The sequence below is a fragment of the Danio aesculapii genome, chromosome 19 (genome assembly GCF_903798145.1).
Source record: "Danio aesculapii chromosome 19, fDanAes4.1, whole genome shotgun sequence".
Classification (NCBI taxonomy): domain Eukaryota; kingdom Metazoa; phylum Chordata; class Actinopteri; order Cypriniformes; family Danionidae; genus Danio; species Danio aesculapii.
The window spans coordinates 45335977-45353947 of record NC_079453.1 but is presented as its reverse complement, the minus strand read 5'-3'; the positions used below and the strand labels follow the sequence as shown (position 1 = coordinate 45353947).

The 17971-nt window shown below is 33.9% G+C and overlaps 1 protein-coding gene across 1 annotated transcript in view; it reads right to left on the bottom strand.

The window, feature by feature from the left end:
- Window positions 1-1462: 1462 nt before the first annotated feature.
- nkain1 (sodium/potassium transporting ATPase interacting 1) overlaps window positions 1463-17971 on the bottom strand; it is an 18101-nt gene continuing 1592 nt past the window's right edge. Inside the window, exons 3-8 of the mRNA XM_056480447.1 lie at window positions 12193-12330; window positions 10904-10984; window positions 8527-8724; window positions 4451-4511; window positions 4280-4361; window positions 1463-2182 (exon numbers count right to left, since the gene is read on the bottom strand). Of these exons, the coding sequence (XP_056336422.1) occupies window positions 2173-2182; window positions 4280-4361; window positions 4451-4511; window positions 8527-8724; window positions 10904-10984; window positions 12193-12330 (570 nt within the window). The 3' untranslated portion in view covers window positions 1463-2172. The remainder of the gene's footprint in view (window positions 2183-4279; window positions 4362-4450; window positions 4512-8526; window positions 8725-10903; window positions 10985-12192; window positions 12331-17971) is intronic.

The following is a 17971-nucleotide window of genomic DNA, read 5'->3' as shown; positions in this document are numbered from 1 at the left end:
ACATGAGGTGCACCTGAGGTGATCATTTTCAGTTTTCTGTTGTTCAGCCGTTTCTAAAATATATATTTCAGGTGTTGGTCCTCCTTTTAATATGGAAATTCCTTCTATCGCGTGCCGTTGCTTTTATATACACTGAAACCCTATTAAGTTGACTGAACTAAATTGAGTAAACTCGTTGCCTAAAGTAATGGAGTCTCCCAAAACTTGCATATTTAAGTTTATTTAACTTGCCGATTTTGTGGATTATACTTAAATTGTTCAGTTCACCAAGCTTAGCTTACAAAACCGGCATGTTAAATAAACCTAAATATACAAGTTTTGGGAGACTCCATTACTCAATTAAATTGAGGCAACGAGTTTACTCAATTAATTTAGTACAGTTAACTTATTAGGGTTTTCAGTGTATGATTTGCACGCCCTCTTGTCTGCTTTGGCTAAATAAATAAATAAAACTACATGTTATATATATATATATATATAATTATATGTGTGTGTGTGTGTGTGCGTGCTTGCGCGTACGTGTGTGTGTGTGTGATAAAATACTATGAAAAAATGTTTAAATAAATTTTAAACAAAAAAATTATTAGCGATTTATTCACATTATGATGAATAATTATACCTGAAGCCATTTGTTTTCCGATTTAAAAAAAGACCTTGCACTTAAAAGGATGCACAGTCAAGACTACATTTGTGAAAATGACCTATTTTTTTTTTTTTTAAAGGATTAATTATGATTTTGAGCTCACTACACTTGAAATCTTGAAAGCTTATGCATTTTCATGTATATATATATATTTTTTTATATATAATTATTTTTTGGGGGTTTTCACCTTTAATGGACAGGACAGTATAGAGTATTGACAGGAAAGCATGGAGAGCAGAGAGAGTAAGGATCGGCATAGGACCGCGAGGCGGGAATTGAACTCAGGTCGCCGTGAGCACCGGAATGCATGTGTCGACGCACTAACCACTACACCACTGGCGCCGACTTAGCTCATATTTTTAAGTGATAGGACCAAAATGCAAGATTTTAAGTTATGTTCAGTCAACTTTACTTAATTGTTTAAGTAAAGACAACATTAGTGTTTACAGTGTAGAACACGACTTAAATCAGGCTTGAAAGTCAGACAAACTCCTGTTAATGTCTTCAATCTGGCAACCTGCGCTTGCGTATGTTTTGGACCAGGTGTGCAATACCTAGTCCAACCACAGGGTGTCAAACATACTGCAGCTTTGAGCAGCTTTGACTAAAATGAGTTGAAACAACACAAATCTTAAACTGCAGTGTGTTCAGACAGACCCAAAGTTGAGTCTGAGTCTGTCTGAACATACAGCAGCTTTAAGAATTGTGTTGTTTCAACTCATTTTAAATAAGTAGTTCAAACAAGCAGCTAAAGTCATTGTTTTCAGTGTAAATAAAATGTGACCACCGATTTCATTTAGAAGTAAACAAGACTTTAGGTTAATCTAGAAAGAGTTTATTATGTCGTCCCACTCTTCAGGTTTGCCCCTCACGCCGCCTCCAGTCACTCAAAACAAGAAGTGTACATTAACAAACATTCACTCTAAGCTCCTGTTCAAATGGATCAACATATATGGCTAGTCCCGTTATGTGCATAAATACACGGACACAACGCACATTCATGCATTCACGCAGACGTCTGAGGGCCAACCCAGAGGCATAACTCCTCTATTGTGAGATTTACATGCACAAATAGTCCTACAGCATTCCCCCCCAAATACACATCTAAGCCAACCTAACACATTCATCTACCACGGTACATTATAGTGTCTTATATCGGAGTATAAACAGCCGCTCTCCTGCCAGAAACTCCAGCATTTGTGTTCAAAGATTACCTGGGTCAAAGGTCGCACAGCGTGTCAGTACACAAACATATACAAAGGCCTATGTGCGTGTGCGCACGTGAACGAACACACACACACACACGCACGTGCACACTGTCTTGAAGTCTGTTTAGTAGTGACGGTCTGGTTGCTGGTCATCTCTGTAACTCTGGCTGGTGTGTGTGCGTGTTTTCTCCAACAGAGGGAGACAAAAGTTTGGGAGAAACAGACGCTGAAGCTGGTTGAGTGTTTCCCGTAATGAAGAGGATTCCTCTCTCTCTGAAATAAGCAGGTGTTTTCTTCTGGACGTGGGATTTCTTCTGGTTTCTATCCAGTCCTGGATGAATATAAATGGAGCTGAATACAAGTTGTATTTACAGTATTTCTGATTATATTTTTCAGTCAACCCAGTACTGGGAAACATCCATGCACACTCACTCACGCATACACACACACTACGGCCAATTTAGCTTATTCAATTCCCCTATAGCGCATGTGTTTGGACTGTGGGGAAAAACAGAGCACCGGGAGGAAACCCATGCTAACACAGGGAGAACATGCAAACTCCACACAGAAATGCCAACTGGCCTGGCCAGGACTTGAACCAGCGACCTTCTAGCTGTGAGGCAACAGTGCTAACCACTGAGCCACTATGTTGCCCAAAAAAACAGAAATAATTTCATAAATCTATTGTTTGTTTGCCAAAAATTATTATAGTTATATCAAATAAAAATGACTTAAGAACTTCTATTAATGGATAAAACTTAATTATGCATTTTCTTTATTTACTTCTTTATTTATTTATTTACTTTATTTATTTACTAATTTAATTATTTATTTACCAATTTACTTACCAATTTAATTATTTATGTACTAATTTATTTATTTATTTAGTTAATTATTAACAAAATAATATGACCTTTTTTATATAGTTATATCAAATAAAAATTACTTAACTCTTTAAAAAAATTTGCAAAGCATTTTCCCCCTCACTAAAATTATGCATTTTATTTATTTACTTACTCATTTAAATATTTATTTACTAATCTGATTATTTATTTACTAATTTACTTATTCATTTACTAATTTAATTATTTATTTACTAATTTATTTACTAATTTACTTATTCATTTACTTATTTAATTATTTATTTACTGATTTAATTATTTATTTACTTATTTATTTACTAATTTACTTATTCGTTTACTTTTTTAATTATTTATTTACTGATTTAATTATTTATTTACTTATTTATTTATTAATTTACTTATTCGTTTACTTATTTAATTATTTATTTACTGATTTAATTATTTATTTACTAATTTACTTATTCGTTTACTTAATTATTTATTTACTGATTTAATTATTTATTTACTCAATTATTTACTTATTTATTTACTAATTTATTTACTAATTTACTTAACTTATTTACTAATTTAATTATTTATGTACTAATTTAATTATTTATGTACTAATTTAATTATTTATGTACTAATTTAATTATGTACTAATTTAATTATTAATTTAGTTGATAATTAACAAAATTAATACGACCTTTATATATATATATTTATATATATATTTATATATATATATATATATATATATATATATATAAAGCTTTTTCCCCTACTAAAAAATATGCATTTTATTTATTTACTAATTTAAATTAATTATTTACTTAATTATTTACTTGCATGTTCAATTATTTACTTATTTTTTTACTAATTTGATTAGTTATTTACTAATTTATTTATTCATTTACTAATTTACCCAGCAATTTACTTAACTTATTTCTTTACTAATTTAAATATTTATTTACTTATTTTTTACTAATTTAATTACTTATTTACTAATTTGCTTAGCAAATTACCCATTTACTTATTTAATTATTTATTTACTAATTTAATCATTTATTTACTCATTATTTACCTATTTATTTACTAATTTAATTATTTATTTACTCTATTTACTTATTTACTAATTTAATTATTTATTTACTTAATTATTTACTTATTTAAATTATTTATTTACTAATTTAATCATTTATTTACTCATTATTTACCTATTTATTTACTAATTTAATTATTTATTTACTCTATTTACTTATTTACTAATTTAATTATTTATTTACTTAATTATTTACTTATTTAAATTATTTATTTACTAATTTAATCATTTATTTACTTATTTGCAAATTTACTTATGTACAAATTATTTATTTACTGATTTAATTAGTTACTTACTAATTAATTCTTTCTTTATTTATTTATTTATTTATTTACTTCCTTATCCAATACATGTCTTCTGGATCAAAACAGACCCAAATCCAAATGTTGTATAACAGATTTTGAAACAGCACCATTTTGTCAAAAAATCTTGATATTACTGACATTATGAATGCCTAGTTTGACGAATGTGAGTGTGCACTTACGTATAGAGAGGTCGCAGCTGTAATTGAGAGATCTTCTGTGGAGGCTGGTAATTATACGAGCCCAATCCATCAAAGAAATCAACTGCGAAACAGACACGCAAATCACAACTCAAGCACTTCAAGTTGACACCACTTCACTTTACATTTGTATAATAAATACAATATACTCACAGCTGTCCTCGTCATCCGGGCTGTATTTACTAACATAGCAGGCATAAACAAATCCAAAGAGCTGAAATGCACAACAAAAAAATAGATAAACAATCATTCACACGCATCTGCTTTCATAAATGAGCAACACTTCACTTAAAGGGCACATAGTTTACCTCTTTTTTATGATTTAATATTAATATTATGATTCTTCTGAGTGTGCCAGTTTAGGTTTAGTTTAAAACACAATTCAGATTTGTTTATTATAATATGTTAAAAAGTGTCATGTTGGGGGCGTGTCCACAGCTCGCTGATTTAGGGGTGTGTTGCTTCACATGTAGACTAGTTTCAGCTTCCCGCCCAACGTAACAAGGGGGCGGGGCCATGACCCGCTCTGTGTTTGCAACACAGACAGGCAGATTGAAAGGGGGAGGAGAGGATCAGCATTCAGTCGTACATATACGACTCTGACACAGACCAAGCAGAGAGTACAAAATCATATGTGTCTTTGTACAGTTTTACAGACAACTGTGTGCTAGTTTCAAGTGCCGAGCTTGTACACAGAAACTAATAACCACGCACACTGAATTAACTTTGACTGAGGCACCGGATGCGCCGCTCGAAGCCACGACACGGCACACCAGACACTCTCTGTGGCGCGGCAGAAACATGAAGTGTCCCGAATCGTCGCGCCACGCATTTTTGAATTCTAAACATAGGTTTCTGCAGCGGTCCGCGGCGCCCAGCCGTCGACTTGAGTGTACCCTGATAGAAACCTATGTTTAGAATTCTAAAACACATGCTAGTCAAGATCACAGGGAGCTTCTGGGATCGCGAGAAATGCAAACGGCTGAAGTATAAGGTAGACTCAATGAGAAGTACACATGTTTGCAAACCTACCTAAAGATACAACCAATAATTCTGATTAGAGCGATAATGTGGAGAATATTGCTCTTGTGTTGAGCCCAATGAGCCTTGCATCTAAAAATAGAGCTAGCGTGTTCCTTTAGTGATATCGCTTCGACTCACGCTGAAAATGGCGGACGTGAATCAACAAACTGAGGATATGATGACGCGCCTGTCAATCAATATTGGTGGGCGGGGGGACCGCTCTCCTACGTAAAGTTGCGGTTGGTTTGAAAACCGCTCCAATTGGTCCACCGTTTTTTATGTAGTTAAATTGAAAAAAAAAAGCACTGGGTGTGTTTATATCACCCCAATATGACGGTCTATACACCATACATGCACATATGTCTGTCAGAACAGCTTGAAAAGTAGATTTTTTACTATAGGTGCCCTCTAATGGACCAAACTCTACCTGTTAACTCCTAGCAGATTAATACTACAATGTAAGCTGTTTATTAGTACTGATTTTTCTATTGGCTTGATTCTGATTGGCTGATGTACATTCTGATGTGTGCAGTTGTTTTAAGATAAAGTAGGCTAAAGTAGTTCCGGCAGGTTTTGAGTGCATTACAGCTCTATATCACAACGCTGAATGATTTCTACGGTCAAAAATCACATCAAAACACAACAGAAGGCTTTTATTTGGCTTGTTCTACTGTCACCACAGCTAAAGCCGCTGTTCAGATGTTGTATTTCAGACATTTGTCAGATTTTTGTCCTCAAACTGCTCCTGTGTTGCACTAGTTTCTTACACAATAAAAGATGTGTAGGAAACTTAGAGCAGTTTGAGGACAAAAACCTGACAAATGTCTGAAATACAACATCTGAACAGCGGCTTTAGCTGTGGTGACCACAGATTAAGCAGAATAATTGACTCTCTCTGTTGAATTATTAGACGATGTGGTGGCGCAGTGGGTAGCACGATCGGCTCAAAGCAAGAAGGTCGCTGGTTCGTAGTGTATGTGTGTGTGAGAATGAGTGTGTATGGATGTTTCCCAGTGATGGGTTGCAGATGGATGGGCATCCACTGCGTAAAACGTGCTGGATAAGTTGGCAGTTCATAAAGGACTAAGCCGAAAAGAAAATGAATGAATTAATGAATGTTGAATTATTAGTAAATAATACCACACCTGAGGTGGTGCTGCATTATTTTTGAATAATTCAACAGTCTGTCATTAATTATTCCTCATATAATGTCTTAAATTGTTTGGACACTAAAGTCCGAAATGTTCGCATGTGTTCATATGTATATATACAGTCAAGCACCTGTCCAACTGCTCATTAACGCAAATTTCAAATCAGCCAATCACATGGCAGCAACTCAATGCATGTAGACATGGTCAAGACAATCTGCTGCAGTTCAAACTGAGCATCAGAATGGGGAAGAAAGGGGATTTAAGTGACTTTGATCGTGGCATGGTTGTTGGTGCCAGACGGGCTGGTCTGAGTATTTCAGAAACTGCTGATCTACTGGGATTTTCCCGCACAACCATCTCTAGGGTTTACAGAGAATGGTCTGAAAAAGAGGAAATATCCAGTGAGCGGCAGTTCTGTGGGCGCAAATGCCGTGTTGATGCCGGAGGTGAGAGGAGAATGGCCAGACTGGTTCCAGCTGAGATAAAGGCAACAGTAACTCAAATAACCACTAGTTACAACCGAGGTCTGCAGAAGAGCATCTCTGAACACACAACACGTCCAACCTTGAGGCGGATGGGCTACAGCAGCAGAAGACCACACTGGGTGCCACTCCTGTCAGCTAAGAACAGGAAACTGAGGCTACAAGTCACACAGGCTCACCAAAACTGGACAATAGAAGATTGGAGAAACGTTGCCTGGTCTGATGAGTCTCGATTTCTGCTAGACATTCAGATGGTTGGGTCAGAATTTGGCATCAACACCATGAAAGCATGAATCTATCCTGTCTTGTATCAACTGGTCAGGCTGGTGGTGCTGGTGTAATGGTGGGGTGATATTTTCTTGGCACACTTTGGGCCCATTAGTACTAAATGAGCCTACTTGAGTACTGTTGCTGACCATGTCCATCCCTTTATGACCACAGTGTACACATCTTCTAATGGCTATTTCCAGCAGGATAACACACCATGTCATAAAGCGTGAATCATCTCAGACTGGTTTCTTGAACATGACAATGAGTTCACTGTACTCAAATGGCCTCCACAGTCACCAGAACTCAATCCAATAGAGCACCTTTGGGATGTGGTGGAACGGGAGATTGTCATCATGGATGTTCAACTGATAAATCTGCAGCAACTGCGTGATGCTATCATGTCAATATGGACCAAAATCTCTGAGGAATATTTCCAGTGCCTTGTTGAATCTATGCCACGAAGGATTAAAGCAGTTCTGAAGGCAAAAGGGGTCCAACCCGGTACTAGTAAGGTGTACCTAATAAAGTGTATATGTATATATATTTATTTATTTATTTTAACTGCAAACGGGCGATGCAGTGGCGCAGTAGGTAGTGCTGTCGCCCCACAGCAAGAAGGTCGCTGGTTCGAGCCTCGGCTGGGTAAGTTGACGTTTCTGTGTGGAGTTTGCATGTTCTCCCTGCGTTCGCTTGGGTTTCCTCCGGGTGCTCCAGTTTCCCCAACATTCCAAACACATGCGGTACAGGTGAATTGGGAAGGCTAAATTGTCCGTAGTGTATGTGTGTGAATGAGTATGTATGGTTGTTTCCCAGAGATGGGTTGCTGGATAAATTGGCGGTTCATTCCGATGTGGCGACCCCGGAATAATAAAGGGACTAAGCCGAAAAGAAAATGAATGAATGAATAAACTGCAAAAGGCTCTGACACTAATGCAAGCTTCTGGGGTCAAAAAGTATACACACACACACACACACACACACATACATACATACATACATACATACATACATACATACATACATACATACATATATATATATATATATAGATATTTTGAATTAAAACAATGACTTTGCAGTAACTGGGATTATTTTTAAATGCTATAAGGGGTTTTGAAACCCCTTATATGGAGAAACATCCTGCATGATTGCCTCAAAAACCTCTCTTTCTTTACGTTATGAAACGAAGACATCTTGGATGACATGGGAGTGATTGAATCCTGTAATACGCAGTGTTAAAAGTGTCAAATGTTCCTCAAACTGAAGTGTGACCGAAGCAATAGATTAAAGGTCAAATACTCACAGCAAGAAACACTTGCAGAGCTGAACTGACCACCTCTATGTACTGGTAGTCCAGCAAGCAGCCGCTGACAGTGATCACATGATGATCCTGAGGAGCCAATGGCGAATCAGGCACCGGAGTAACTAGGCAACCAGGCCCGTTCTCCATCCACCAGGAGCGATGAAGCGAAGTGTTAAATGTCATCAGGAAATCCCTGTCCTGCAGCAGAACACAAACAGCCTTTAACAGAGACAGAAATCCACACAGAACTCAACACAGACCAGAGATTCTTTAGTATTTGCAAATAAAACAGGTTTGTTTATGTAAAATCGAGGATTCTCATGATTCTCCCATGACTTATATTGAATTAAAAGCTCAAACTGGACAGAAAGAGTTGTGGATAATATTAAAATGATTTGATGTGGAATATTCCTTCTTTCATTTTCCTTCGGCTTGGTCCCTTTATTTATCAAGGGTCGCCACAAGGGTCGTCTTTGTCATTTTGTAGCCAAAGCCTTACCAAATATAAATTTATCAGACATGTTTGCCTTAGTTAACATGTAAGAGATTGCCAGGAAATTAAATAAATAAATAAAACAATAGATTTAAAAAATAAACTACAATTATATTAAATTAAAAAAGTAAATAAAAAAATTATATATATAAAAAATAAATAAATAAATAAATAAAACAATATATATATTAAAAAAAACTACAATTATATTTAAAAAAATTAATTGAAAAAAATTATAAAAAAATAAATAAATAAAACAATACATAAAAACAAACAAATAAACTACAATTATATTAAATAAAAAATGTAAATAAAAAAAAAAAAATAATAAAAAAATTTATTAAAAAATAAAACAATAAATAAAAAATAAACAAACTACAATTATATTAAATAAAAATGTAAATAAAAAAAATAAATAAAAAATAAAAAAATAAAACAATACATAAAAAATAAACAAATAAACTACAATTATATTAAATAAAAAATGTAAATAAAAAATTTATATATAAAACAATAAATAAATAAATAAAACAATATATATAAAAAAAAAACTACAATTATATTTTAAAAAATTAATTTAAAAAAAATATAAAAAAATAAATAAATAAAACAATACATAAAAACAAACAAATAAACTACAATTATATTAAATAAAAAATGTAATAAAAATAATAATAATAAAAAAAATTATTAAAAAATAAAACAATAAATAAAAAATAAACAAACTACAATTATATTAAATAAAAAATGTAAATAAAAAAATTATAAAAAAATAAAACAATACATAAAAAATAAACAAATAAACTACAATTATATTAAATAAAAAATGTAAATAAAAAATAAATAATAATAAACAAATAAATAAAAAAATAAAACAATACATAAAAAATAAACAAATAAACTACAATTATATTAAATAAAAAAAGTAAATAAAAAAATGTATAAAACAAAACAAAAAAATAAATAAAATAAATAAATCTCTTTTTGACTTGCTTAGTTCCACCAATCAGAATCACGGTTAACAGTCTGGACTGCATCATGGGTAATGTAGTTTTTAACAAGAATTCTGCTATCAAACATGGCTGTTTTCAAAATAAGTGAAGAGATGTGTTCAACAAAATATGTACAATCATTTAGCAAGCTTTGGAGCTTACAATAAGTCTGTTTTTAAAGGTTTAATGACTTATATTAAAAATAAGTTTCTCAATGGAGAATAATAGTGGAGTTTTTTGCTTAAGGAACCCCACTGCTGTGCTTTATATTCCCCTACATAAAAATCAAGATCCGTCATGATTATTTCAAGGTGACTTATAAAATTAAACAATGTCTTTTCTCAGTTTTATAGTGTAACTCTTTGTTTGGCGTATTTACACAATAGGTGCGTCCCAAATCGCATACATATGCACTATTCTACACCATTTTGTAGTATAAATAGTGCAAGTTGTGTGTTCACATCTCTAAAAATAATAAGTGCACTTCAGTTACCAGGATGATCCGCTTATTCAACATTTAAAATGAAGTGTGTAATGTTGGACACTTCACGCACTCAACGGCCGCTGCTTTGTGAAAGCAAAATTCTCCTACGAGAGTGATTATAGCGCCTCCTGATGGTGAATGCGGTTATACTCATGGCAGGTATTACTTGGTACTTTGGTCATTCACTAATATGGCAACCGTCAAACATCATCTGGGAAAAGGTTTGAATTTCCGCTTAAAACATTAGTGTTACATTTGGTACGACACTACATACATATACTATGCTATTGAGTGTGTAAGTGCATAAGTACACAGTGCATAAATGCATAGTGTATAGTGCGCCATTTGGGATGCAGCTAGTGACGGAACATGACACTGGAGTGTGGTAATGCAGTGAATCCACCTTACCTGTGACAGGTGACCAACTTCCAGATAAAAACAGATGATGAACGAGTTCCAGCCCACCCAGACCACAAGCCACACAGCATACTGGAAGAGTGCAAATACACAAACATTTGGTCACACTTTATTTTAAAGAGGACCTATTATGCCCCCTTTTACAAGATGTAAAACAAGTCTCTGATGTGTCTAGAGAGTGTGTATGTGACGTTTCAGCTCAAAATAATGTTTTATAACTCTTAGAAACTGCCCCTTTAGGCTTTGATTCTAATGGTGGAGTTTTGGTGACTGTCGCTTTAAATTTTCAGAAGAGGGCTGAGCTACGAATGCTTGTTCTTCAGCATAGCAGCAGATTCAAATACTAATGGTGGATGACTGCTCACTCAGGGCTGTTTATGCTAATGAGGAAGAGATCGCCACTAGTGGGCGGGGTTTTCCCCTTCTGATGACACGTACAAAGGGGGGGATGTCAATCAAAGTGTTTCTGAAGACTGTTTTAATGAAGTGTGATTATAAAAAATAGAATTAATTAACTTTTACCATTAGAGGCTTGTTATATTCACACACTGCTGCCACATAACCGTGTTTACACCCCCTTTAAAAGTGATTTTTGCATTATAGATGCCCTTTAATGTACAATTTACGCTAAGGACAAACATTTTACTAAGAATTAGCTGCTTATAAATAGTTATCAAGGTGGTAGTTGAGTGAGGGCGGAGCTACGAATGCTTGTTCGTCAGCATAGCAGCAGATTCAAATACTAATGGTGGATGACTGCTCACTCAGGGCTGTTTATGCTAATGAGGATGAGATCGCCACCAGTGGGCGGGGTTTTCCCCTTCTGATGACACGTACAAAGGGCGGGATGTCAATCAAAGTGTTTCTGAAGACTGTTTTAATGAAGTGTGATTATAAAAAATAGAGTTAATTCATTTTTACCATTAGAGGCTTGTTATATTCATACACTGCTGCCACATTTTACTAAGAATTAGCAGCTTATAAATAGTTATCAAGATAGTAGTTGAGTTTTGATATTGAGTAGAACTGGGGATGTAAAATATATAATACTTTATAAGTGCTACTAAACAGCTAATATCCTAATAATGGTTAGGTAATAAGCTAGAAGTAAATGGTGTGAATTGTTACTTAAACTAAAGTGTTACCAAATATATAAATGAATGCAGGTAATGTTCAAACAAGCATGTAAACCTTTTTTAATTTTAGATGCAAAGTGATCAAGTAGGCCATGAAATATGCGTGTTATTGTCTCACTATGGTTGTGATGTTATTATGCTTACCAGTATCAGATATCTGGAGCGGATTTGCACAGTTCCAAACACTCCCAAGATGACGGCCATGATATGGAGGAAATTGGCCAGGATGGGAGCCCACTGATATCCCATAAAGTCAAACACCTGCCTCTGTAATGCAGCGACCTGCGAACAAACCAAGAGCACTTTACAGACGCCATATTGAACTTGCACTACTGATTTTATATGCATGGAGAATATATTAAATGCAAACAAAGAGTCTGCTTACCAGCTTCAACTATAAATCATGGGAAAATAAAATGTCAAAATAGAAGGTGAAATAATGTCGTTTCATCACCATCATATACATTTTCATAATGTCTACATATATATACTATATACATATATACAGATATAATAATGATGTTATATATAAATATATATATATATATATATATATATATATATATATATATATATAAACAAATAAATTAAATGAATAAATATAATAAAATATAAATATAAATCATAAAATAAATAAATAAATATAAATGATCAAAAATAATAAATAAATATAAATTATAAAATAAATAAATAAATATAAATAATCAAAAAAAAATAAATATAAATGAATAAATAAAACTAATTTCCCAGTGCTGGGTTGCAGCTGGAAGGGCATCCGCTGTTTTAAGTTGTGCTGTATAAGTTGGCGGTTCATTCCACTGTGGTGAGCCCTGATTAATAAAGGGACTAAGCCGAAAAGAAAATGAATGAAATGAATGATAAAAATAAATGAATGTATTAAATCAATAAGAAATAAATCAAATGAATGAAATAAAAATAAGTAAAAAAAAATATATAGAATATAATATATATAAATAAGTATTTAAAATATATATCTGTCTATATATGTATACACATAGACAGATATGATAATGATATTATATTTAGATATTAATAAATAAATAAAAAAAAAAATCAGAAATAAATAAATAAAAGTAATCAAAAATAAATATAAATAAGTAAAAACATCTATATACATATACAGATAGACATATTAATATTATATATAGATATGAATAAAACATTAATAAAATAAATGAATAAATATAAATAATCAAAAATAATCTTAAAAATATAATCAAAAAAATTAATAGAAAAAATATATATGCAATATATAGATATAAGAATGATATTATATATAGATATGAATAAATAAATAAAATGAATGAATATAAATCAAAAAATTTTATAAAAATAAACACACACACGCGCACACAAGCACGCACACACATTATATATATAGATATGAATAAATAAATGAGTAAACGAATGAAAATAAATAAATGTAAATAATTAAAAATAAATATAAATAAATAAATACTATATATATATAGATATGAATAAAAAATGAATAAATAAAATAAAGGAATAAATATAAATATAAACAAAAATTGAAATAAAACACACACACACACAACAATGATAGTATATATAGATATGAATAATTAAATAAAATAAATGAATGAATATGATCAAAAATATAAAATAAAAAATAAATTAAAAAAATATATACATAGATATAATAATGTTAATAATAATGATAATATAATAATTATATATAGATATGAACAAATAAATATAAATCATAAAAAATACATATATATATATATATATATATATATATATATATATATATATATATATATATATATATATATATATATATATATATATACACATAGATATAACAATGATATTATATATTGATATAAATAAATGAATGAAAATAAACGAATATAAATAATGAAAAATACACAAATAAATATACAATCAAAAAATATATAATGAATGCTAGTATAACTTTATTTAGTAAATGTATGCATTTCTTTCTTTTTATTTAGTAAATAATGTCTATTTGGGCTAAAAGCTTTTAGGGATATAGAAAATTTGCAAGCCCTGTATAGATAAACTACTGTTACACTGCATGACATTTAGTGTCTGTGTTCTGTACATCATTTAGATTACAGCTATACAGTCACTTTCATATTGCTGATACCCGAAAACCCTCTTTTCATTTCATCCTTGTAGCAAATACAGATAAAATCATGTCTGTCGACCCTTATCTCAGATCTTTACAGACTTCAACACGAGCGATCCAGCCAAATCAGCCTGGCAAAACAAGCCTGCGCTGCTGCAGACTCCCCAAGTTCTATTGGCAGCAAAATAGTACACAGAATCTGGTTTTGCTGGCTACTGTTCTTGGCAGAAAGTGACTCTCGCAGGATCTGTCCAAGCACTGACTGCACATTAACCACAAGCAGGAGCGATGGAAAACTCTTCACAGAAGGATCATCAGCAAAAGACCTGCGCCAGACCAGATTCTGGAGCATCCGTCAGCCCAAAGTATCGCACGCTCTTCTGCCGCATGTGCATTTATTCAATATTTTGGCTAATTTGATAATGGAGGCCGCATATTCTGTCTGGTCCTGCTGGTGGGTTAGTTTAGCCAAACGTCCAAACAAAGTCTAGAGACGCTAATTATTTAAAGGAATAGTTCACCCAAAAATCTAAATTCACTATTTATCCAAATGAATTTTTGAAGAACATTGGAAAGTGATAGACATCGACATCAATAGAAGTTAATATCTACTGGTTTTCGATAGTCGGTTTATCAAAATATCTTAATAGTCTGGTGTAGCAATAGGGGCTTAAGTGAAAATGAGCAGCACCTGTTCCCGCACCGGTCTCGAGTCCCTCAGAGGAGCTCTAGATAATAAGAGGAGAGACAGCAGGGGAAGATGAGAGAGGACCAGGTCTGGACACTTTATGTTTTGGTTTTGCTTTCAGTTTGGTGGTAGCCTCTGTGAGGAGCTGCCGTCTGTTTGTTTTGTTTTTTAATTGACCCTTCGCTACGCCACGCCCAAAAACCGCCACACACTGTCAAGCTTTCGGGCAAGGGAAACAAGCCAAAGCATTGTGCATATGGATTGTGTAAATCTGATCCCCGGTATCCTAAAAGTGAACGTTGTGGTGGAATTCTTTTTCCTTTCCAAAACCTAAAACTCAAGGGGAGAAATGGCAGCGTGGATCAAGCTCTGTGAGGGGCGCTTAGACAGCGATGTTAAGGTTTTGTTTTTGATATTCCTGACACATTCAGTTATAATTAAACAACAATAGCTCACACACCTCTTACCCTAAACAAATCTAAACTGTGTTTCCTACAAAAATACAAAGCAGGTTGTGTTTCCCAGCTGTCTTTTTATTTTTTTCCACTCGATATTATGAGCGCTGCTCTGTTTAAACCGTCGCAATAGTAGTCATACTAATAGCAGTCATATTTCCATCTGTTTCAAGCTAGGAATATTTGAAATAACATGTCAACAGAACAAAACAGAGATGCGATCACAATCTGAGCACTTGTGATCAATATACTTCACCAGCAGCTGTTATTCAGTCATTTATAACCCTCATGTCCATGTCAGAGCTCCAATTCACTGATGTTTTTGTTCGTCTTTTAGAGATTTAGTCATTGCTGACGACAGTCATCCAAAAGATTTGTTCAAAATGAACGAATCGTTCAAGAACGAGCCATCACTGACGCGACATGAAGGAACATGCAGTGCCGGTGTGGTGAGAAATCTCTCTGGCTGCGTCTGAAACCACATACTTCCATACTATACAGTACGCTAAAATCAGTATGCGAGCCGTATGTCAGAATTCATAGAATTCGAAAATCAGTATGCGAGAAGTACCAGGATGACCTACTACTTCCGGCGAGATTCTGAAGTGTGCATCCCATGCATGCTGCGCTATCCCATGATGCCCTGTGAGCGAATTCATGAATGGGAGTAAAGCGACGCAACTGACGCAGGTAGGTCATGTGACCATGACAAAATGGCGCATGTAGTGCATTCGAATTCTATTCATACTGTATAGAACGTACTTTTCTAACGGCCAAGTAGTACGTTTAAATTCAAATGCAGTACCTACTGAGTAGTAGGCGGTTTCGGACGCAGCCTCTGACTCCCCGGACAAATCTGACTCCCCCTCGCGTGCACGCATGTCACAGAGCCCTGCAGCTGTCACAGCGGTTTATCAGAAACCTTTTATCGATCATTTCTTCCGCAATTGATAGCAAGAACGAACATAGAAGCCTTGTCAAATTGACAAGCAGCACCTGAATGTGTTCAAAAGAATTAAAAGCGCCAAAATGGGACGAATTTATACCACATTTCGAAAGTGAAACCACCTCATATTCACTGATTATGAGTTCAGTATTTATTACACGACAGTCTCTTCTTTACATATACCCCAGCTGAAAAATCCAGCTTAAACCAGCCTAGGATGGTTGGCTGGTTTTAGCTGGTTGACCAGCATGGTTTTAGAGGGGTTTTGGCCATTTTCAGGCTGGTTTCCAGCCATTTCCAGCTTGGTCTTAGCTCGTCAGGCTGAAAAATGACCAGCTAAATCCAGCCTGACCAGTCTGGTTTAAGCTGGACATAGTTGGTTTTGGCCAGGCTGGTCAAGCTGGTTTTAGCTGGTCATCACCCAGCCTGACCAGCTAAGACCAGGCTGGAAATGGTGAAAACCAGCCTGGAAATGGCCAAAACCCCTCTAAAACCAGGCTGGTCGACCAGCTAAAACCAACCTAGGCTGGTTTAAGCTGGATTTTTCAGCAGGGACTCTATCACACATTTAGCTCTGCGTTCTGCTCAGTTATAATGACTGTTTACATTTATATGCTTAACCAGCATTTCATCACAGTACAATTTCATATCTTCTCATATCTATAGTCTATTCGTTTTCATCTCCTCATTTAATATTTAGTAAAACAAGTTTAGTCAAACCAAAACAAAAGAAAAAGTGTAGGATTTTTTACATGGAGTGAAAGACTAATCTTTAGATTCTTTGATATGTGCACTAATGTGTAACTAAAAACATATACAGCTGATTTAACTGTTGTTTGTAAATCACACAACAGTGGTATAGAGGATTACTTATAAAAACACTGTAATTGTGACAAAAAATACTGTGTGTTTCATTTTTACATTTAGTGTGGTTCTTTTCTATCATACAATACTTTTTTGTTGTGTTACTATTTAAGTGCGTTTCTATTTTGCTCTGGCAATATAGCTGTGTTTTCTATGGTTCTGTTTACTTTGTTATTTGCACAACAGCACAGTAGTGCTGTGTACAGTGTTAAGCAGGAAAAAACTCTGTACCGTATTTATCAAAGATTTTGTTTATAATTTGAAATGTTGTGCAACAGTTTTATGCAGGAGAAAACCCTGTACTGTGATTTAGTTATCAAAGATTGTGTGCAGCTGTTATTTTTTGTGCAGCTGTTTATTTGTAAACAGGAAGGGAAACCCCTGTGTTTGAATTATATTTTGCTCGAAAAATGTTTAATAAAGTTTTAATAAAGGCTTTGACTCTCAAATAACCGTTTAAGGGAAAATACCTGATATATATCGTATATCATCATTCCTCCTAAAAATACCGGGATATGATATTTTGCCCATATCGCCCAGCCCTAACACCCGTGTTGGTGAATGAAAATTTTTTCAACTTCTGCAGCAAGCAAATGACCCAATGTAAATCAACAGACCCACAATTCAGTTCAGAAACGCTTGACACCACTCCATTCCAATTAAATGAGAAGCGTTAACGCTGACGCATGGTGTCAATGGGTGTTTCATATTAGCCATATTCACCAATAAAATCAAACAGCAACAGTCTCTTTAGTTTCATTTCTAAACAATCGAATCACACAAAATCTGCAGAACCTCAGGTCTGGTCCTCTGGTCCTTAGTCTATAGCGATC